This window comes from Argopecten irradians, chromosome 9 (assembly GCF_041381155.1).
Source record: "Argopecten irradians isolate NY chromosome 9, Ai_NY, whole genome shotgun sequence".
Lineage (NCBI taxonomy): Eukaryota > Metazoa > Mollusca > Bivalvia > Pectinida > Pectinidae > Argopecten > Argopecten irradians.
In genome coordinates this window covers 36,295,088-36,319,549 of record NC_091142.1, presented here as the reverse complement: position 1 = coordinate 36,319,549, position 24,462 = coordinate 36,295,088, and the positions used below count along the sequence as shown (strand labels likewise).

Sequence of the window (24,462 nt, the reverse complement as noted above, 5' to 3'; positions counted from 1 at the left end):
CATCACAACTGTTCCCCTATCTCTCTCATAGCCCCCCTTACCCAGTCCGATACTTATTTCGTCCCTCCGCTTCTTCTATTGTCCTATTGCAATATTTTTTCTGCCCTACCCGATCTATTCCCATCTCGCCATCTTACCAAACCAACTTCCGGTTTCCCTTCGTACCATCTTCAGCTGATCCTGTCCCAGCCTCTTATACTAAATCCCCACACAATCCAGACAAACACCGCACACAATACACATTATGAAACTCACTTCTTTGATGTTTTCATTAGCCCTTCTAGCCTTCTGGCTCACAAACAACACACCAAGCAGTATCACAAGACAACTCGCCCCCAATCGTCCGCAAACAAACATACATCGACATTGCTTAGCAATATGCCCCACACTTCTCACACGCCTAAAATACAAAACAATAAAACCCAGTAGTAATTATCTTTTCATCCTTCTTCTCTCCATTGCTTCTGATACTGAACTAAACCCCGGTCCGAGGACTCCCAGATACCCCTGTGGCACATGCTCGAAGGCAGTGACATGGAAATCAAATGCAGTGTGTTGCGACACCTGCAACGTTTGGTACCATGTTGACTGCCAAGGGATAAATAAATCCCAACTCAAGCACTTGGATCACAGTGGTGTAACCTGGGATTGCCTAAACTGTGGTCTTCCAAATTTCTCCTCCACACTCTTTGATACATCCCCAACTGATATCTCAAACAAATTTTCACACCTACATGACACAAGCACCCTCTCCAGTAGTGATGACCCTAAAAGTCCCGGTCCTCCCAAAGCATCCTCCTCACCAAAAAAACAAACCACCTCGCCCAACACAAACAACAGATTCATCAAACCCACTAGGATAGCTACCATTAATTTCCAATCCATCTCCAATAAAAAACCCGAACTGGAACACCTGCTTCACACACTCAAACCGGACATAGTAATAGGTACAGAAACATGGCTCAACAATAACATCCCATCCCACGAATATTTCCCATCACACTCCTACACAACATACAGGAAAGACAGAACTCCAAACAAAAAAGGACAAAGCCACGGTGGAGTTCTGATAGCAGTAACAAATGCATACCACTCAGAACATGCAAAAGAACTAGACACAGACAACGAATCTATATATATTAACATCAACATGACAAATTCACATAACCTAACAGTAGGCGCATACTACAGACCACCCTCAGACAAAGGAAAATCAATCGAACACCTCGAAGACTCCATAAATAGAATAGGCCAAAACAATAACACCATAACATACATCAGTGGAGACTTCAACCTACCCCATATAGACTGGCACACCAACACCACCACCCCAAGCACACCACAACCTAAGCTACACCAACACCTACTTAACATCATCAATGACAAGTCTCTCACTCAAACGACAGCTTCCCCCACTCGTGGAGAACACATATTAGACCTTACACTAACCAATAGGCCATCCATCATCAACAAACAAGAAATATTACCACCACTAGGAAAATCAGACCACGACATAGTTTACACCGAAATTGACGTCCGACTAAAAAAGATCAGAAGACCACCTAGAGACATCCTCATCTACAATAAAGCCAACTGGGACAACATAAAGACTGACCTTGAACAATTAAATACACAACTGGACGAACGATCAAACGACAACATAGAGGAGATCTGGCACTCCTTCAAAACAACACTAAACAAATCCATAGACAAAAACATACCCACCAAGCACATCACACACAAATCCAAACTCCCTTGGATAACCCGCCCCATTCGCCAACTCATAAACAAATCCAAACGCTTACACAAACAGCATAAATCCAAACCAGAAATCAAACATAAATATAAAGCAACAAAATCAGAACTACAAAAACAAACCAGAAACGCATACCTCAACTACCTAGAAAAAATGATAACAGACATACCAATAGACGAACCTCGATCCTCACACCCTAACAAAAAACACAATCCCAAAAAACTTTTCTCGTACATAAAAACAACTAAGAAAGAGAACTCTGACATCACAGCCCTACGGAAAGACGGACATCTATTGACGGACACAACTGACAAAGCCAACATCTTAAACCAACAATTCCAGTCTGCTTTCACACAAGAACATTTACAACCATACCTGACAAAGGACCTTCACCACACCCAATTATGCCAGACATCCACATAACACAACAGGGCATACACAAACTACTGAACAATATAAACCCGCATAAAGCAACTGGCCCCGACAACATCCATGGCAGAATATTGAAAGAACTCAAAGACATCACAGCTCCAATCCTTACAAAAATATTTACATGCTCACTCACCACAGGAACACTTCCCCACGACTGGAAACACGCAAATGTCAATCCCATTTACAAAAAAGGCGACAAATACAATCCCGCAAACTACAGACCAATATCACTCACATGCATCACATGCAAATTAATGGAACATATAATCACCAGCGCCACCATGTCACATCTGGAAAACAACAACATACTTTACGACAAACAACACGGCTTTAGACCTTCCAGATCGTGCGAAACCCAACTGGCCACGTTCATACACGACCTCACACAAAACCACAACAACAACACGCAGACAGACATCATAATCATGGACTTTGCAAAAGCCTTTGACAAAGTACCACACAAACGCCTTCAGTACAAACTCAAATACTACGGTATCACAGGTAACACACATGCATGGATAACAGATTTTCTTTCACATCGCACCCAGACAGTAATACTTGAGGGCAAACACTCACACAAAATACCAGTGACGTCCGGAGTCTCTCAAGGAACCTGTCTGGGCCCCATACTTTTCTTAATATATATATATCAACGACCTACATGAATACATGAAACACAGCACCCTTAGACTTTTCGCAGACGATAGTATCATTTACAAGACCATACATAAACAAGAAGACACACAGAAACTACAACACGACCTTGACAATGCAGGACAATGGGAACACGACTGGCTAATGCAATTTCACCCCGACAAGTGCAACGTCATCTCCACTACCACCAAACGCAACAAAATCCACCACAACTACACTCTCCATAACCACTCACTTGAACACGTCAAACACAGTAAATACTTAGGCCTCACACTGCAAAACAACCTCCAATGGGACAAACACATAAACAACATCACCGCAAATGCAAACAGAACACTAGGTTTCCTAAAACGAAACCTCACAATCAATTCACCACACATTAAAGAACACGCATATAAAGCACTTGTTAGACCCAAACTTGAGTACTGCTCCTCTATCTGGGACCCACACAATACTGGCCAAATACAACAAATAGAAAAAACTCAACGCAGAGCAGCAAGATATGTACAAAACAGTCTCAGACATGTTATACACACTCCAATGGCCAACACTACAAACACGCCGTCTACAATCACGACTCATCCTCCTATATAAAATCACACACCATCTCGTTGCCATCAACCCAGAACAATACCTAACACCTGTAGACACCCGCACTAGACACACACATCCCTATGCATACAGACACATCGCCGCCACAAAGGATACATTTAAGTACTCCTTTTTCCCACACACCATCACATACTGGAATCTCCTCCCTGTGGCAACAGTACAAAACACTACACTGGAGGGCTTCAAGGCAAACATAAACAACGTAGCCCTTGAAGCCCCCACTCACAAATAAACACCTCATTTTTTATCATGATTTTAACCTATCTACTTTTATCTATTCCAGCACCAGGAAAAAAAAAAAAAATGCACTGTATATAACCCCTTCCCCCACGCCACTGAGCCAATCACTCACCTAAAATCGTCACTATTGACGGCTGGTGACTCACCAAAGAAGAAGAGGAAGACATGTTTGTTTACATCTATTGTGTGCAGGTACGAAATGTCTCGGCCCGTTTGATGTATATGGCGGGTTATTTCGACCCCACATGCTATGTGCACTGAATCAACCCCAGTGTTTAAACAATGGTTATAACCACAAGATACTTTATCAGATAGACTCGTGTAGCCATAAACATATATATATATAACACTGACGTATCAAAAGGGGATATTATATGCAATCACATGCACGGTCGAAATGTCAGACATACCAGCTTTTCGAGGTGGCAATCGAAAGAAAAGTTTGACAATCGACTAAGGGTATGTTATTGTTTTGAGACAACTCGTACCTCACACTATTCTGTAGACATAGTGCCTATTACATCAAATCTTATAAAAATTAAACACAGATTCCTATTATCATTACGTTTGATAAAAAGGATCAGAGAAAATCCGACTAGGGGCCACATCCACGTGATCCTTGATAACGACCAGTCAAATTGCTGCCCCCAAAACTTTCACATCTAACGTCATCTCGCCCCAAGAGCACAACATAGCTTACCGTATATGTATACTGGGACGAAATGTCGTATACAGTTGATGCAGCAAGGTGCAGAACCTACACGTGGTCGTGAGTACACGTGGTATAAAGGTCACCTGAACATGACATGACCCCCCATGGGACGCTGTCAGATGCTCTTATCACCGGAGTTGTCATAAGGATCTGTATTTTAATCAGATTTCCTATCACATATTGCTGTTCACAGTCGTGGTTCCCTAGTGACCACCAATCTCTCTACGGCAGGTTGCTCCCATTCTGACTTAGAATTGAGGAGCTTGTCAGCAACTGATCCGTGTATAGCGACCGCCTCTAAAACTTGTCGTTCGAGTTGCTTGGAGAAGGTCTTGAGGACTTCACACTTGAAGTTTCTAATGTCACCTTCGTCTCCTGGGTGTTCTTCGAGCAAGTGCTTAGCCAGAGCATTAGAGAGATTACCACTCTCTACTTGGCGCCTGTGTTCCTGGAACCGGGTATAGGCATTTCGGCCGGTTTCACCAATGTACTCAGCCACTGTGTTGTGCTTGGCACAGATTTTGCATGTGGCTTTGTACAGCGCACCGGACCGGAAATGTAATGACCCACAACCAGAACCAGGGTTGCTCTGACAAGCACACACTCTCCTCGTTGACACTCACCACCAAATTTAGTGTCGGTACGAACAAGTTGCTGCTTGATCGTCTGCCCACCAGTTTCAACCACCCTGATATTCACGTCAAGTCTGGGCCCCTGTACCGCTGTCACCCCTCGCACACGTCTGGCAAGTTCTGCACCAGGAGTTGATGGTACGAAAATTACGGTGTCAGCTGGTCGAAACCACGAAGCCTTTTTCACGTTCTTTCTAGACCTGCGCTCATTCTCCTTCCAAGATATATGCCGATATAGTGGCGTATCACCACGCTCGCTCGCGGATACCTGATTGGCATAGCCTCTGAGGGCAGCAATGATTACATTGGCCCTAAAAGACTCTGGGTATCCTGAGATCAGCATCATCTCTGCAAGATCCTCAATAAGCTCTTGGCGCAGTTCTGGTACCAAAGATGGTCTGGTGTTACGCAATCGGCATATGCCGTCCTGAATTAGGGATTGGCGTTTCACGGACACAGGGAGTGCACTGCGATTGAGGATGACTTGTGAGCTGGAAACCTCTTTCTTGTAGAACTTCCAGTCCACAGACCCATCCGCGTCGCGAATTTGGACCTGAATGTCCAGCAACGGCATCCCTCCAGAATCATGGGCCGATGGATAGTCAACCTCCATTTTTGTATAGGGGCACACTGAGTTGGCAACCTCTTTAATTATCTGCGCCGTCCTCTCATCTGCTGGTCTTATTCTATCACTCTCCACCAATTCATCCACAATCACGATCTTGCTCTCAACAAACCTACTACCTGGTGGTAACGCCTCCACAACAAGGTTCTGGTCATCCACATAAACTTTGTGTAAGTATACCTGGTGGTTAAGGAAGGTTGACACCGTGGCTGCTGCCATTTTCTGCCTGAACTGCCGGCACCAGAAAATCATATGGATCTTGGCTAACGCTCCAGATAATTTAAGACCAATGGAACCTCCTTTCTGTTGGTGGTATAAGTCTCCCTGAAACGTGTAAGTATGGTGGTTCATTACTATTTTGATCCCCTCTTCCAAGGCCAACGCGAACATGAGACGTGTCTCATCTGACCTAGGTACACTTTCACGTTCTCTAAATAGACTCTTGTCGGAACCTGATGGTCTTTCTCCCCTACTCCTAGCTGAAGTAACTTCATCCGTTGTGATTTTGATGTCTTTGCCACGACTCCTGCGTTTGGGTATCTTATCATCAAGGCCAAGCCCGTCTAGGTCCTTGCGTTTATTCTGATAAATGATCGCAAGATAAAGACCAAGTTCAACGGAATCCACAACTACCTCCAGGTCAGATCGAAGGAACTCCTCACTCACTTCCTTCGCAACGGCGAAGGCATTGAGGCTCGGATACATGGCGGCAACATCCATTGATAGAGCTACTGGTTCTCTGGCATCATGAGCTGTGTTGTTATTGTACGATGTCACTGCTTCAAGTACATCCTCTGTGGATCGACTGATGACTCCGATGTCGTCAGCAACGTCCCCCAACGTTGAGATTATCTCAGAGAGAGTGTCTGAAAGAGGACCATTGATGCTCTCGTTAGCTCCGCATACCGGTCTTAGGGGATGACCACGTTCACTGGCGGTTTTATGGTCTTTCGGTGAACCATACAAGGGCGGTGCAATGCAATTTGTAGTGCGAAGTGCCTGTTTTACCCTGTCCCAATGTCGGTGTTGAATACCATCTGGGTCATCCCACCTTTCCCCCATTGTGAGGAACCTACCCATTGCAAAGCGTGAGCTCCAATCTCCTTCTCGAGTTTGTCGTGTTCCTCATGGCTGATAGTAGGATCATCATCGAGATGGGGCTGCATGAGTTCAATGAAATTGCTCATACTGTTCATGGTCATACGCCCACTTTTGTCTGACGGCATAACTACCACCTCCTTACTTTTGACACGATCCTTCAGTGATTTTATCCCAGACTGCTCCTCTTGTGTCAGATTCGAGCGCCTAGGTCTACCATTTTTTTCACATCTTTTGTTGATGTAATCCTGCGTTGTATTCCTTAGCTCGATCTTCAAGTTGTTGAGTACAACTGCCTTTTGCTGAGGTAAGGGTCTGGGAGGAACAATCCGACGACATGTGACCATGTCTGTAACACGCCTGTTCCAGAAAGACATGGTGACTGTATCGGAACTGTACACCTCTCTTTTTCTCTGTTGTTCCTGTTCCCAGATTATTTTTTCTTCGGTAATCTAATGAATACCATAAGGTTTGATTTAATTAAGGTGTGATAATAATTCAGATGGACAGACAAACATTAATGGTATATTAAAATTTTTATGCACTTTGACATTCTTACGCCTCATGTAAGTTTAGGTGCAGAAATCACTTTACAATTATGAATAAAACTGTAAAAATGTTAACTGAACTGAACATGGTCTGACCATATGTACTCATTTCACCACACTGTATATGCAAATATCATTATTTTTGGCAGTACTGCCAAAACTCATTTCCAGCTCTTGTTTGTACCTGTAAATGCAAGGTAGTAATTCTCAAAACTTTTGGGGGTAAATAAAATATCGAAAGTTCTTCTGGATTCTTTAGTATGACAAACACGGCACATATAAAGATCTGAGTGATCGTGTGTTAGAAAGCTTGATATAGTCATTTAGCTGCAAAATATATCTGTACAAAAGTAAACTCTATATATAATTAATCTGCACAACATTTGCAATATGATATTAAGATAAATATTTGTACAATTTGTGCGCTTTTTCATGTATGTGAAAACCATGATAAGAACAATACCTGAACTACTGCTACGTATCATGATGTTTGCTTCACGATTGTAGAAGATTTATTTAAACCTACCATAAATTGAGGATATCTGTCACATGTGGGGAATAAGCTTATCTATTGTATAGGTCAATCCTGCAGATTTTTAAACATTTTTTTTCTGAATCCACGCCATTGATGTTTGCTTCAAGTAAAGCAAGCATTTCCGCCAAGACGCACTTCTGGAGGATCCCAAAGCTGTAATCTATACCTATTTTAGTTATTTTTATCCAAGAAAATAAAACTGAAATCAAACCCTCCATATTGGATGTACAAATACATAGGATACAGAAGTGTCTGTGCCACCAGTATCTCCTTATCTGATTATAACTCTCAAATAATTGAAGATAGGCTTCCAAATATCTAATATAACTTGTTTCCTATTGTATATGTACATTGGCTGTTAAACTGGTGACACTCGGACATATATTACAGGTACTGCCTTTATCTCCTTTAACGACTGAAATATTTACTCACGTAAGTAACATATAATAAAGTAGGTTATTCTTACACAATGTGCAATTACATAAATAGTATAGATAGGAGACAAGCGATATAAGAGAATAAGGTATGTGGTCTAAGTATTTCGATTATTGATTTTCAGATTTAAAACATACAGTATTGCTTCATACTAAATCTAAAACACGTAACCTATCTAAACAATTAACATATAGAACGTCTGAAGAAATGGGGCCTTTTTGGGGCAATCAATGACGACTTTTACATTGACTCATTAAACTCCAAGAATGTTAAATCTAATACCAATGTGACCAAAATATGCTTTAAATATAAGTTTATCAAAACTTAACTTATTTTCGTATAACGTTCCTATTATCTAATTTGATCGATGACTAATACCCCTTGTCATGCGTCACGTGATATACTGCCTTGACGACCAAGTACACACAGACATAGTCCCAGCGGGATGGTATAACGATCTAGCAGACATCATTGGTTTTGGAAGTGGAAGTGCTGAGGTATGTAATACTGGATTTTAATGCAATTAAGATATTTCAGTAGGATGAAATCTAGTAACGCGGGCCACAGTTTTCCGAAATTTTATGACAATTGAGTATATTAACGACGTTATGTATGCAACTAGAGAATATTTAAGCAGTCGCTAGCAAATAGAATATCCAATAAGCCTTAAATAAAAAGTCTCATCAAGACTTCCTAAGTGTAAAATAATATACACAGCAAATCATCGTTGTCAAAGATTCATAAGAGCAGGATAGCATGTCGACATACAGTGGGAACGTAAATTCGACATTGTGTATAACTTGAAGCCGGAAACATGAAGCCATATCACAAAGGTTTTTAACATGAACCTTAATTCTTAGATCAGACTATTGACTAGATCGCCGGGATTTTTCAGACGAAGTTTACAGGGTAGTCAGACGCATAAGGTTCCGGTTATAAAGGACAGCAATACATCAGAACACATATTCCATTTTTTATTGTTTTCATCCTCTAGTTGTATACAGCTAGGGTATAATATAAGGAATGCTACAACATGCACCATAGATAACATAACGAGTTATTTTTAATACTAAAAACATATAAAAACCTAGACATTCAGACAAACTATTACCTCTGGACAGTGAAGTGACAAATTTAAAGATAATTGATATATATTTATATGTGCCGCTATATAGTCGATGGGAGGGGAGTTGCGTTCAAATTAGCGTATAATCGCAATGACGTACATGTGTGAATACAAACCCAGCGCAGGATCGGACTACTTTAGTACTTCTAGTTTACAATTCGATATATAAGATTTTGCGTCATATAATAATCTAAATGCACTTTAATTACGATATTTAGTTTATATTTTACCTTTTCAAAGATGACAAATTTGCTTTGAATTCATAATAAGATGTTTTTGGTCTTATTTTAAGACTGATCCTAAGAATGCACAGACAATCATTATGCTCGTCAGTACTCGGTTGTCAGTAAGAATTTTTACAATGAAATCATATTGAAATGTAAACAAATTTTCCTCCTAATTGACGGATTATAAAATAACAAGAAAGATTTGTTATTATATCCAATTCAATTTGTATTTTAAATCAAAACAGAATATGTGTTAAAAGCATTGTAATGGTATAAAAATACCTAATGAATTGTTGGTCGGAGTTAAAACCGAGTTATCACCAGGAATCTTCAGGAGATTCAATAGTTACCTCAGTATGCGTGTACGTCACTCCTGTCACATGAATACACAAAATATCTAATTGGAGATATTTTAAATGCAAAGACGGATGATAACGCTGTTTCGGACAATGTTTGTTTTCTGGAAATCTGACTATGCAAACACTTGTCTATCAAGAAAATAAAAGATATGACTATGAAGATTTTAGTCTATACAATGTATATCCATATATATAACATAAAACATCGATTAAAACATCGATTGGCATATTTCAAAAAATAGTTCTAATGGAACCATATTTGATCGAATTTCTTAATACATCCATTTTTAATTGACAGTTTTTTTCAACATTATATTTTGTATACAAAAGCTCACTCAAACCTTCCAAATTAATGTTTTGTTTTTTTCTTGATACAGAAAAAACTATAAAACTACGTATAAAGAATAATGAAATTGAGAGGTATACGTATTAACAAATTATCAGTCTCACCAAAGAGTATTATTCCTAATTTAAATTCCACCACATTATTAGTTTTTCCATATATTTTTCTTTTCATATCTTGCCATGTTTCAAAAGATTTTTGACAATACCAAAAAACATCTTCTATGATTTCAACTTCTGTATTACATATATTACATATATTAATTTCAGAAATATTTATAATTTTTAAGTAATTATTCAAAGGGAGTATACGGTGTTGTAGTCTATACTGGAACCATTGTATTGATGTATCTTTGGTAATTTGAAAAAAAGTATTTTATATTTGTTTTTCTTTTCAGTGTATGTTTCTAAAGACAGCTTGTTGCTTCCATTTCTGCTCTGATGTTATCGAACATTTAATTTTTTTTCAATTAAACAAAAATACATGTCTTTACATCCCTTAATTATTTTAAACTATGAATATGGCTAGGTATGAATGGTCTATCTAGTTTATTTTACACACTTAGGTTTAAATTCAGATTCTTAAATATTTTCTTGATACAACTGCATATACATGTACTTCGGTAAAGCAAACAATTTTCTGATTCTATCCAGAATCTTTGTTTGAAATTATTAAAAGAAAGAAAATAAATTATTCTCTTGGTCTAATAAATCACAAACATTTCAGACATCTTTATCAAACCATTTTTGTTAAAAAAGGATTTATTGTCAATGCAAACACATATCATTTGTTCTATGATTTTTGATAAAATCAGTTCCTAAATCTGATACATATGATATTGGGAAGTGTTGTGCTTCACAAATATTAGTCCAACATTTTCTATTATTTTTAAGAACCATTCGAATCCATGTAGATTTCAAACAAGATACGAATTCAGAATTATCAACCATTTTAAGACCACCATTTTCATAATTTGATATTAAAGATTTTCTTTTGATTTTATCAACTGGTGATTGCCAAATGAATCTAAAGAATAAGGTGTTCAAATGTTGGATGGAAGTGTTTCCCGGGGTAGAATAGGATATAAACAAATGATTGAATTTAGGTAAAATAGTTGATTTCAAAACTACTATTCTTCCAATAGGAGTAAGGAGTTTCCTTTACCAATAACCAAAGATATTTTGTATATTAGTTTGCACTTTTGTGTAATTCATACTAGTCATTTCATCTAAATTAACTGAAAAATCAATACCAAGCAAATTGAATTTTGTTTCACCCCATTTAAGTTTCCATCTATGATTGAATACGTCAGCACTGATTTTGTTCTTCCCAATCCAAATAACTTTAGTTTTGTCATTATTGACTTTTTAGCCAGAAGTCTTACCAAAAAGATCTGACACATTAAAAGCTTCATTGAATGAGTTTTGAGATCCATCTAAAATCATTGATGTGTCATCTGTAAACTGTGAAAGTTTATGGTCTTTTGATAAACCTCAATGCCCTTGATATTTCTGTTATTTTAATGAGAATAGCCAGCACTTCAGCAACAAGTAAAAAAGGTATGGGGAGACAGGATCACCTTTTCTGCAACATCTCTGTATATTAAAAAAAATCTGATAGAAAACAATTTTTGTGTAACTGTTGAAAATGTATTATTATATAATGTTTCTATCCATCTTTTTGTGCTTTTTCCGAAATTAGTTTTTTTAATTACTTTATGTAAACAACCCCATGAGACCGAATCAAATGCTTTTCCAAAATCAATAAAGATAAAAAGTCCAGGTACATAATTTAATTATGAATAATTCATTATGTCGTAAATGAGTCTAGTATTCTCTCCAATATAACGTCCGCTTAACTGTCTGAATTTCCGAGATTAAATAATCTAAAACTGACTTTAGCTTGTTTGCTATGCAAGTTGATGCTAATTTATACACGACGTTCAACAAAGAAAAAGGTCTCCAGTTTTTTAAGAAATGTCTAAAGAAGGCGTAGCTTCGAATTCCTAGGCCTAGATAAGTAAATATAAACAGCGATGGTTTTATAAAAGTGCAAATATAACAGTTAAATTTCTTCAGTTTTCCAAAACATTTCTATTAACTCTCATTTTGCAGTTTTAGCATTAGGTTTGCTCACGTCGTCCGGAAAGGAGGAGTGAGACATTTATTTATTTATTTATTTTTTTTTTTTTTTTTTTTTTTTTTTTTTGGGGGGGGTAGATGAAAGTCATTAGGCCTAATATACACATAACGTTTAACGTATGCTTTATTTTGGTCTATCGGATCAATTTCAGTCCGGTTTATCGTTTTAACTGCCTACCGAAGAAGGATAAGGATAAAATGGGATGTCCTTGCGTGACATTTGTCGAAAATTACTTAGAACAAATGCTGAAGTTAAACGACGATAAGAAAAACTATATAAAAAGTCAATGTATATTGATTAACCTTTAATCAGTTTTTTAACTTGTATCAATGCTAAAGGCTACATAAACACTAGAACCTTACCGTTCCCATCACGTTGGGGTGACTCTCCATTTTGAATCAAAGCAGGATACAACCGTATCACCGTATCACACAGTCTATATAGACATTATTCTTCCGCAGCTTGGGCGGACGATTTTTGCAATAATTTCAAAATCTATTGAAAATGTTTTATGATTCGTCTGGATTACATTGATAATATAATTTTAATAAATTTAATAATTTTCTAAATAAATGTGTGACAAATTGTAATATTTCCGGTATTTGTTTTATTTAGTTATATTCTAATGATGCATTATTTTCTTACGTCTCTCGTTGTAGAATTGCACAAGGCCTGACGAAAAAAATTAATAAGATTGAATTGAAATATAAGGATTGAATCTTGTTTTTGTCGGTTTGATTAGGTGATAAATTGAGTTGCACTTGAAACAAATCAACATGGCTTTGCAGTTCATTCAATTTGTTTCAAGAGCCTCTCAATTCATCACCCCATGAAATCGTCCAAAGCAAGATTCAATCCTTAAATGGTCACTCATTTTAGATTTAACAAAACAGATGACATTGTTTGGATGATTTATGGGAGTTGATGGCATTGACATATCCTCATAAATTGTGAACTGTGTCTTGTCTACACTTTGATTTGTAGCGCCTTGTGATATTTTTGTTCATTTACGTAAGACCTGTCGATTGATGTTTGACCCTGCAGTCAGACATTGTTCACATTCCGACATCTCGGCAAATTATATATCACTCATACGAGGAAATCGGATTAGGGTAACTCAAGTTAATCGCACTGTCTGAGCACCGAACATCGTGTATGTTTCTGACACAGTTTCTTGTAACGCACAATGATCCACAGATGTTCAAAATCAAGCATATGACTTTCAATTCAAATTTTATTGATATTGTTACAAGATACGATATACGTTGGCTACGCCAGACAGATACCAGTTTATTCGTCTGGTTTTCGCCTCTCCGCTATTATTGATCAAGACAACGTCAGGTATCCAAACCCAGTTATCCCCTTTCATAATATTACAATTTAACCTGGTTTCGTTTTACAGATCTGCAATAGGAAATGGATGGAAGGAATAAAAAGGACTATATAAAGCTGCTTTCTATGACAGAATGTGGTATTTGTAACCTGGAATTACAAGATCCCAGACGAATTGAGTGCAGCCACACATTCTGTCTGGATTGCCTGATTAAACACGCTAGCAGCACGCCTTCTTGTCCAACTTGCAAGCGACCAATGAAACCGAGAGCAGGGAAGGTAGAAAACTATCCAGTTGCTGATGAGGTAGTACACATACTTCAGTCTTTGCAGAAGTTTGAAAGATGCAGTCGAGTTATGGAGGATGCTGACAACGAAGATCACTATGATCAGGTTAACAGCCAATCTTCTACGAAATGCGAGTCTTTGATATCGGATGAAGTATGCGATATGCATGGACACAAAGTGTTTTCTGTTTGCTTGACATGTGACGACGAGTTTATATGTACAAAATGCAGTATGCATTCTTCACACAAAAAAATGAAAATTTCTGAGTATAGAGCAAATCTGAAAGACACTCTTGATAAACGAAAGCAAGATTTACTCAAGCGCGTAAAAGAAGAAGAAGCAAAAGCAAACACTTTAGAAAATATGATCGAAAAACAGACTGAAGAGAAGAACATGATACAAAATGAGATGGAAGAAATGGAAGAGGAAATGTTTAACATAATTCATAGGAAGAAAGATGAACTGCTTCAGTCAATGGAGTCGAGGACAAAAGGGAATGAAAACCTTTTAACAGATGCGCAGAAGCAAGTCACACGTAGGCTATCAGACTCTAAACTTATTATCGAAAAAATAGAAAAACTTTCTGATGACGGTACAATAATGTTTTGCAAACATGCAAAAAAGCTGGCGAAACAAGCTAATATGGCACTGCAACAGGAAAGCAGACTTCTCCCAAAACCAAAATACCATCCCATTGGATTTATCAGAAACAAATCGGCCCTGGAAGTTCTAAACAAACTTCAATTAGGGGAAGAAAAGATCGAAGTCTTAGCTGAGAAAAAGGATTCATTTGACAGGAGTTATTTATCTGGATGTAATTTATCTTCCATGCCAAAACCAACCCCCTCGCCTCGAAAGACAGCAAAAAACGAAAAACAGAACGAAAATGAAGATACATTTATAAACCTTGGCTACATAAAGATGGATTCACCGTCTGGTGAACGTGATCCTCCGCGCTGTTACACTCCAAATTCATCAACCGATGAAGAGGAAACGTATACTGAATTTCCTGGACTAGGAGACAATTATTTTACTTCACAATCGATTATATATGAAAGTAACAGCAGTGAAGAAGAACATCCCCTTCCAAAACGTCTTACCAAAGCTTCAGCACCTTCAACACAACAAGGGACACAGGCAGACTCACGACCACTTTTTGGAGGAATGAGACAACGACATGAGCTACCATTGCCATGCGAAAGACCTCAACGTATTAGAATACCACAAGCGCCACTTCAACTTACAGAAGCCACAAAAATACCTTTGTCCCAACCACTAGAAGCGCCACTTCAACTCACAGAAGCCGTAAAAAGACCTTTGCCGCACCCACCACAAGCGTCACTTCAACCAGCGGAAGCCGTGCTAAGACCGTCACAAGCCCCATCACTTACAGAGGTAGCAACAACAGCACCTACAAGACAATCACTACCATCTCCATTTACAGGAATGTTTAAGAGATCTGTTTCCATAGCAACGGAAAATATTACATTTCAACAGAAGATTATTCATCGTGTATTTCTCCCTTTCCAAGTATCAGGTTTCACGGTTTTCCGAGGGAGTCAAGGTATCTACTATGCTTTTGTCACAAATGATAGAGACGTGAAAATCTGTAAGGAAAATGGAGAGTTTTACGGGAGGATCACTAACTTGACAAAGCCTTTTGATGTCGCAAGTCAGCAACATGTACGACAGACCACGCCACTCTACGTTACGGATGAAGGTAAGATGTACATTTTTTATAATACCGTAAACGTACTATTTAGCATTGTTTCGCTCCAGTATCTGTGCGCTAAATATTATTGCGCGAGTTGTACCTCTTTATATTGTTTATGGAGCCATTATGTGAGTATGTAACTCAGACATGTCAAGAATTATTTTCGACAACAAATGTATTGTGCCAAATTAAGTACGTTTACAATATTGTATAACACGAATTGGACAGTGGCTGAATTTTGATTTTGGTGGAGTAAGTTGGTATGGTAGTTCGCGGCAAAGAAAGAAAGATGGCGGATTGCTATAGCAACGCAATATGAACCCCTTCATCATCTATGCTATGCATGTACATGTATGTGTGACCATTTTTGCATTGGCATGCTAGTGAAATGGAGGTAGTCACCAGATTCCACATTTAGTCGAGTTTTATTTTCATGCAGTGGAGCAGCAGGCACAATTCAAACATCCTACTAGATGTTGCGTGAGTTTATCTCACTAAACAAAATTACATAACGAAAAAACCGCTTTTAAGAAGTAGGAAAAACTTTGCTTTTCACTAAGTATTATAAACATATTAAAAATATACTTTATACATATTGCTAAATATGATTTCTATGTGAAAGATGTTCAGGATGTTCTGAATGGGTCATACAAGCTGTAAGTCAACCTGATACGAGTAATGTTATATAGACCACGCACAGTGGCTTCATATTAATCATTACAGAATGCTTCAGCTATGCAAATCAACCTTTGTGTTTTTTTTTTATTGTGTTGTATTTGATATCTCGACATTTTGTATTGGATTGCAGCATGTAGTACGTGTATTTGGTGAATTGGGTAAATATTTGTGTACTGTACAAAGAATGATAACTCGTACCAGTTTGTAATTGTTCGGAACATCTCATCATCTTTAATTTTCATGTTCCATTTACAATTGTTTGAATTTAATCTGATTTCACACCAAAAGACCCATTCTAAATATGTATACTCTTTTTAAAACTTCAACAAAATCATCCGGAGGACATAGGAATCACTGTTTTGATTTATGAATTCAAAATTGAAATTTAGATTTTTCCATTACAGGGAGAAAACCTGGAGAAGGGAGTATAAAGGTGTACAATGCCGACGGAAATTTTGCATATGTGTTAACCGAGAAGCTGCGGAAGCCACAAGGGATTGCCATATCTGATGAACTTATATATGTATGTGATGACTCAAACATTCTTGTGTTGTGCTTAACGACAGGCAAAAGGAAGAGAACATTATCTGGTCCGGGAAAAGTTCCTCTTTTTGTACTGCCTTTGTACGTGATGGTGAGTGCCACTGGAAAGATCCTGGTCTTCGATGTCGGTACCAAAAATCTCAAGATCCACGACGGAACACTGAAGCACACCGACCAATTCCAACCATCCGATAACGATGAAGACTTGTACGCCAGCTTCTGCCCAGGGATGTGCTCGGAGGATTCTTCGTCGAATTACTACGTCATAGACCCGAACAAGAATTTGCTGTACATGTTAGGCGGTGGGGGCAGGTCAGAAAAACTAAAACTACCAGATAAACCTAGAGGCCATCACGGAATACCCGCGGCTGTAGCATTCCGTACAGACACAGGGGACATGATAGTGTTTTAACACAGAGTTAGTCTATGGTGATAAGGATAAGGAGAACGAAATCATACACACAGCGTTAGTCCTAGACACAGCGTAAGTCCTAGACCGTTTTCGTTTATTCGAAACAGCCGGTTCGACCGTTGGTTAAAGTCATTATTTCAAGTATAAATCCTGACGGACCTGCATTTTTTTATACAGGCCTGTGAGGGCTTTGTCAAGGCTCGTCTGAAAACAATATAAAATCACCAGGTCCGTCTTTAATTAATAAACGAACAACTAGGTCCAACCAGTCAAACCGCATAATCGAAAACGGCCTTGGACACAGATTTATTTATAAAAAGCATTATTATAATGTTAAATTAAGAACTATGATTTAACAACAGTATTCCTGCGAGGAAGGACCAATCAAAAATCGCAGTAATAAATGGAACTCAGTGCATTTTAAATTAGTATTTGTATTGATTGGTTCGAGAATTGATTCACATCAAGTGAAACTGAAGTAGAGATATAACACGTAGTTTGTATATACATTTAAGTCCAATCCCATAGGTCTACAACAGTTATTGTACAATTAAGTGACTTAATCAGCGAAAAGAAATATTAATGTATTAATTGGGAAGAGTTTAGAACTTGTGTAAATATGTAACGCCTAGTCAGATATTCGCAGGTAGGAAAAGTCAAAATTATCAATGATAAAAAATTTCAATGAAAATGTGGTGCCCTACAGTCACGTTACCTTTTCTTGATCAAGGCAATTCCCCGCGACATTGTGAAATGTCTTGGCTCGATACCCCATGGGTTACGTTCACTGTCGTTATATCAACCTCTGGACTATCTCAGTAGAATTGACGGCTTTGTATGTGAGCAGGTAGTTTGGTCATCTGGTGTTCACCTAAAGCATATGATAACAGTGCCCCGTGGTTGACTTTGTGCTTTTGAAGTTGTGTGTCGCTCTCTTCCTAATCTTTAAAGGACACTCTGCATGCCTGTAATTGGTCAATGAGTTTTCTATCGCAACTGCCTTCAGTTATACTATAATCCAGGGATGGATATAAGGACTGTGATAGTAATCCCTGGAGTATCAAGGATGCTAATGTTAATACTTGCTATGTCATATAAAAATTCTTCCAGTACTGAAAATGATCCATTTTCGTAAACTGCTACCTTGTGAGCGGTTGGACAATACTTTGTGAGCAGTTGGACAATACTTTATGAGCAGTTGGACAATACTTTGTGAGCAGTTGGACATTACTTTCGGCATATCAATTAACCAGACATATAAACAAGGTCATTAACAGTCAGACATTTATTCATCGATACTTGCTTGTTTAAAGGGACAATTCAGTCTAAGAGAACATTAAAATTTGTACATTTATCGGAACAAACCCAGTTCTAATGGAAATTATATCAGTCGGTTTTACTGTGATATGCCTGAAAAGCCCATGGTTGCGACACGTGTGTGAAAAGTTCAAACTCGCTCGCTGTCCGCCATTACACACTGTGGTCAAACTTCTTGTATTCCGAACCCTGTCCCTTGCTCGTAGAGTAATCCAACTTCTGTCTAGAACTGCTGAAATCGCTCTGACAGTAGTGTATTTACCTTATTAGGTGAATTGTCTTGCCTAAAAATCATTTTATCACCTTCTCAGTGGTTATGTAATTCATTTGTTTAACATGCGTGACTTTGGCTCGGGTATGGGTACAGCGTCCGTATTGGACCTGCTTATTCGTATTGATCAACGATTTGATATTTCAACTATATTGATTAAAATACTTAACAATGCCGTGGAATTTGTCAATGTTTTACGTTATATGTTTCATAAGAAATGTAGAACAATACATTTATGCTATATTTTGCTTCTTAGTTATGTAAAAGAATTAGCCTGAGTGAATTGTCTCTTTAACATATCAGTTTTTACACTTTATAATCATGTTACCAGAAACGTTTTAAAACTACCACTATCACTAAACACGTGGTCATTTTGTATATAGAAACATTCTCTAAAATCTATCAATGATGTCTAAACGTTGACATTTGCTTAAATTGAATCAAAACAATCGTTGGATTCAAATTCGTCGAATTGTTACATTGTCAGTTATATGTTGTGTTTTAGCGTTCAAAGCTGAAACAGAAACCAATATTTTCTACCCACCAATTCATAAGAATAATCTACATATATATTCAAATAAAACTTTCTTAGACATAATGTCCAATATAAAAACAATAGGTCAATTTATCGAAGTAAAGCAACGTAACGTTGGGCTCCGCCTGTCATGGATGGGTGACCGCTCCGTTGATTCGGGTCAGAAAAGTTTTAAAAGTAACTAAAACTAATCACGTGGTCAAAATTTTCTTTGATCCACGAAGTCAGAGGACATGATCGCAGAAATCTGTATATTTTATATAATCATTATTTCGCAAATTAAATCCCCATGAGTTTACAGTACATTTTACTTCAAGGTTTTGTTTTATATACATTTGATGGATAAGAAAAGGATCTAACACTCAGTTTACCTGTATTAATTTTTGTATATACAACATGTATGTTTAAACTGATAAGATAAATAACTTAAAAAATAAAGAACTTTAACTTGAACTATTGGAATTCCAGGACATGTGCATCTTTTTCAAACTGGACACATTTTAAAAAAATGTTTTGCTTGAATGAGTCACTATTTTTGCAGAAATGTTTTTAATCATAGCTGCCGATTTTCATTGTTTTGATCTGTGTATATAGATATGTATTTTGATTTGTTTTTGAGAAACTTTAAAGGGACAATTCAGTCTAAGAGTACATTAAAATGTGTACATATTTCGGAAACAAACCAGTTCTTATGGAAATTAGATTAGTTGATCTTACTGTAATATGCCAGAAAAGCCCACTGTATAGAAATGTATATGAAATGTTCAAATTAGCTGACTATCCGCCATTACACATAATGGTCGGATGTCTTGTATGCCGAAACATGGCCCTTGCCAGTGTAGTAAAGACTTTTTTGTCTACAACCTCTAAAATCGCTCTTACAGTAGTATGTTTACCTTATTAGATGTATGTTCCTGTCTGAAAATAATTTCATCAACTCCTCAGTGGTTATGTAGTTCATTTGTTTAACGTGCGTGACTTTGACTCAGGTATGGATACAGCGTACATGTTGTACCTGCTTAATGGTATTGATCAACGATATGGACTGTCAACGGTATCAATCAAAATACTTAATAATGTTGTTATTTGTCAATATTTCTTGCTATATGTTTCCTAAGGAATGTAGCACAATGCATTTATGTCACTTTTTTCTGTTATGTAACAGAATTAGCCTCACTGAATTGTCCCTTTGATACAGATTAAACAATTAATGTAAACAATTTACCAGGACCCGGTTGTTCAAAAGGTGATTGGGCTAGTCATAGTTTAACGTCAAGATAAAAGAAATGTTGGCAATACGAATTTTACAAAATTTTATGAGATCTCTAAGAACTCTATTCTTTTGATTTGGGTGAAGATATAATACCAACTTTAACAGCAAATGAGAAATGAAAATGTCACTAATCAATCATGCTTTGAACAATTCCAAATGCTCCAAGGTCTTTATATTGAAGAGCGACTTCAGTAATGATGGGAATGTGATGTATATCAACTTTTATTTTTATGACTGATGTATTTTTTCTCCAAGAATATGAATTACCTAAACCACGATACCATTACAACTATTCTCATTAATCATGTCTTCCATTTTTTGTTTTACTGGTATTTCAAATTGAAGTAAATGATATATCTGGATACGGACCACCCTCCCCACCCCAAGTCTACCGTAAACATCTTTATCATATCTAAACTGTTTGTGTGTCGAATCCTACATTATACTTGTTTTTCACTTTCTCGTAAATAACAAAGAAAACTCTATATGTAAACCAACTGAAGTTCACGGTTTCTAAAAACATTTTCACGTAGACATATTTTTTTCTGCGATTTCTTACTTGCAGTGAAATCCCGAAATCACACGCGATAACAACTTGGTTTACAGAAGTTATTTTATGTTGAAAGAATTAAGATGTTTACTTTATGATTAATGTATCAGATCAAAACAATAATTTAATAGCATATCTTATTATATCTTAAAACACCTCCATAGCCCGAGTGTGTTTAGTGTCGGTAAGTATTTTAGTTATTTTCAATTGGTATCAATCTGATTTTTTTCACACGAATATTTTATAAATCCCTGCCGGAAATCGGGGCTGGATGGGATAAAGAATATGACTATAAATTTGAGTCGTGCCCGTTCGTTCGCTAGGGCGATGTTATACTATTAGGGTCTAGAAATACTACCAGGTTAGGCAGTGCACACAATCAGGCCAAAATGGCATTTACCTTGACATTTGGCATTAAATAAAAAAACAAAAAAAAAAACTGGTCTATCTCTTACACTAAAAGGCCTTGGAAATCCATGCTTGGTACAGTATGTGGGCTGATCGATGTGAGATGGGGTGTTTATCAATGTCATCTATACATTTACCTTTGTTTCTATTCAATCAAACGAAATTGTTTTTTGTGGAAACATATCTTTTGATTTTTATGGAATGAATGAGGGATTAAAGATTCGATAATTCTAAATGATCAATTGATATATAAAAAATAGCTTACATTGAAAACTTTGCAGCCAAAATAGATAAGGCAGTCCTTTTGAGTATATTATTACGACCAATGTTTATCTGGTTATGAGCTTATATTTGTCTTTATTGGATTGACTTTTTGTCTGGTGTGAATGTTAATACTTCAAGGAATATGGCCACTATATCACGTGTTTATGATTTTCGAATTAGATATGAATCATCAGGTAAATTATAGCTTTAGTTTAGAAACATTCTTATGCTTAGAAACTTTCTGAATTGGAAAATTGAGCAGAATTAACTATTCACAGATGTTACACCAAATTCTGATTCTACGCACAATGCTTTACATATCTCTATCATTAAACAAAGAAAGATGAAGCTCTTGGTTGGTTGTGTTTTGTTTGTGTTGAAATACACGAGGATTCATCAATTAATGTCATATGTGTTAGTAGAAGCTGCTTTATAATTACATGTTACACAGATACCGTATAGTCGGTTATACTTACGGGGATGAAAGTGAAAATATTGACTCGCGAAACTCACCGGCTATGCGGTATCTAGGTAATGACCTGCTATACGGTATCTAGGTAATGACCTGCTATACGGTATCTAGGTGATGACCGGCTATACGGTATCTAGGTAATGACCTGCTATACGGTATCTAGGTGATGACCGGCTATACGGTATCTAGGTAATGACCTGCTATACGGTATCTAGGTAATGACCTGCTATACGGTATCTAGGTAATGACCGGCTATACGGTATCTAGGTAATGACCTGCTATACGGTATCTAGGTAATGACCGGCTATACGGTATCTAGGTAATGACCTGCTATACGGTATCTAGGTAATGACCGGCTATACGGTATCTAGGTGATGACCTGCTATACGGTATCTAGGTAATGACCTGCTATACGGTATCTAGGTAATGACCTGCTATACGCGCGTACGGTATCTAGGTAATGACCTGCTATACGGTATCTAGGTAATGACCGGCTATACGGTATCTAGGTAATGACCTGCTATGCGGTATCTAGGTAATGACCGGCTATACGGTATCTAGGTAATGACCTGCTATACGGTATCTAGGTAATGACCTGCTATACGCGCGTACGGTATCTAGGTAATGACCTGCTATACGCGCGTACGGTATCTAGGTAATGACCTGCTATGCGGTATCTAGGTAATGGCCTGCTATACGGTATCTAGGTAATGACCTGCTATACGGTATCTAGGTAATGACCGGCTATACGGTATCACGGTAATGACCTGCTATGCGGTATCTAGGTAATGACCTGCTATGCGGTATCTAGGTAATGACCTGCTATACGGTATCTAGGTAATGACCGTCTATACGGTATCTAGGTAATGACCGGCTATACGGTATCTAGGTAATGACCTGCTATACGGTATCTAGGTAATGACCGGCTATACGGTATCTAGGTGATGACCTGCTATACGGTATCTAGGTAATGACCTGCTATACGGTATCTAGGTAATGACCTGATATACGGTATCTAGGTAATGACCGGCTATACGGTATCTAGGTAATGACCGGCTATACGGTATCTAGGTAATGACCTGCTATACGGTATCTAGGTAATGACCGGCTATACGGTATCTAGGTAATGACCTGCTATACGGTATCTAGGTAATGACCTGCTATACGGTATCTAGGTAATGACCTGCTATACGGTATCTAGGTAATGACCTGCTATACGGTATCTAGGTAATGACCTGCTATACGCGCGTACGGTATCTAGGTAATAACCTGCTATACGCGCGTACGGTATCTAGGTAATGACCGGCTATACGGTATCTAGGTAATGACCTGCTATACGGTATCTAGGTAATGACCTGCTATACGGTATCTAGGTAATGACCTGCTATACGGTATCTAGGTAATGACCTGCTATACGGTATCTAGGTAATGACCGGCTATACGGTATCTAGGTAATGACCTGCTATACGGTATCTAGGTAATGACCGGCTATACGGTATCTAGGTAATGACCGGCTATACGGTATCTAGGTAATGACCTGCTATACGGTATCTAGGTAATGGACCGGCTATACGGTATCTAGGTAATGACCTGCTATACGGTATCTAGGTAATGACCGGCTATACGGTATCTAGGTAATGACCTGCTATACGGTATCTAGGTGATGACCTGCTATACGGTATCTAGGTAATGACCTGCTATACGGTATCTAGGTAATGACCGGCTATACGGTATCTAGGTAATGACCTGCTATACGGTATCTAGGTGATGACCTGCTATGCGGTATCTAGGTAATGACCTGCTATACGGTATCTAGGTGATGACCTGCTATACGGTATCTAGGTGATGACCTGCTATGCGGTATCTAGGTAATGACCTGCTATACGGTATCTAGGTAATGACCGGCTATACGGTATCTAGGTGATGACC

The 24,462-nt window shown here is 37.9% G+C and overlaps 2 protein-coding genes across 2 annotated transcripts; both read left to right on the top strand.

The window, feature by feature from the left end:
* Positions 1 to 244: 244 nt before the first annotated feature.
* LOC138330743 (uncharacterized) lies at positions 245 to 2,179 on the top strand. The gene has a single exon (XM_069278266.1). The coding sequence runs from the start codon at positions 245 to 247 to the stop codon at positions 2,177 to 2,179; it is 1,935 nt and encodes a 644-aa protein (XP_069134367.1).
* Positions 2,180 to 8,703: 6,524 nt separating this feature from the next.
* LOC138332201 (uncharacterized) lies at positions 8,704 to 22,381 on the top strand. The gene is made up of 3 exons (XM_069280204.1): positions 8,704 to 8,776; positions 13,879 to 15,816; positions 16,893 to 22,381. Exons 2-3 carry the CDS (start codon positions 13,893 to 13,895, stop codon positions 17,441 to 17,443), a joined length of 2,475 nt encoding a protein of 824 aa, XP_069136305.1. The 5' UTR covers positions 8,704 to 8,776; positions 13,879 to 13,892; the 3' UTR covers positions 17,444 to 22,381.
* The last annotated feature ends 2,081 nt before the right edge of the window (positions 22,382 to 24,462 follow it).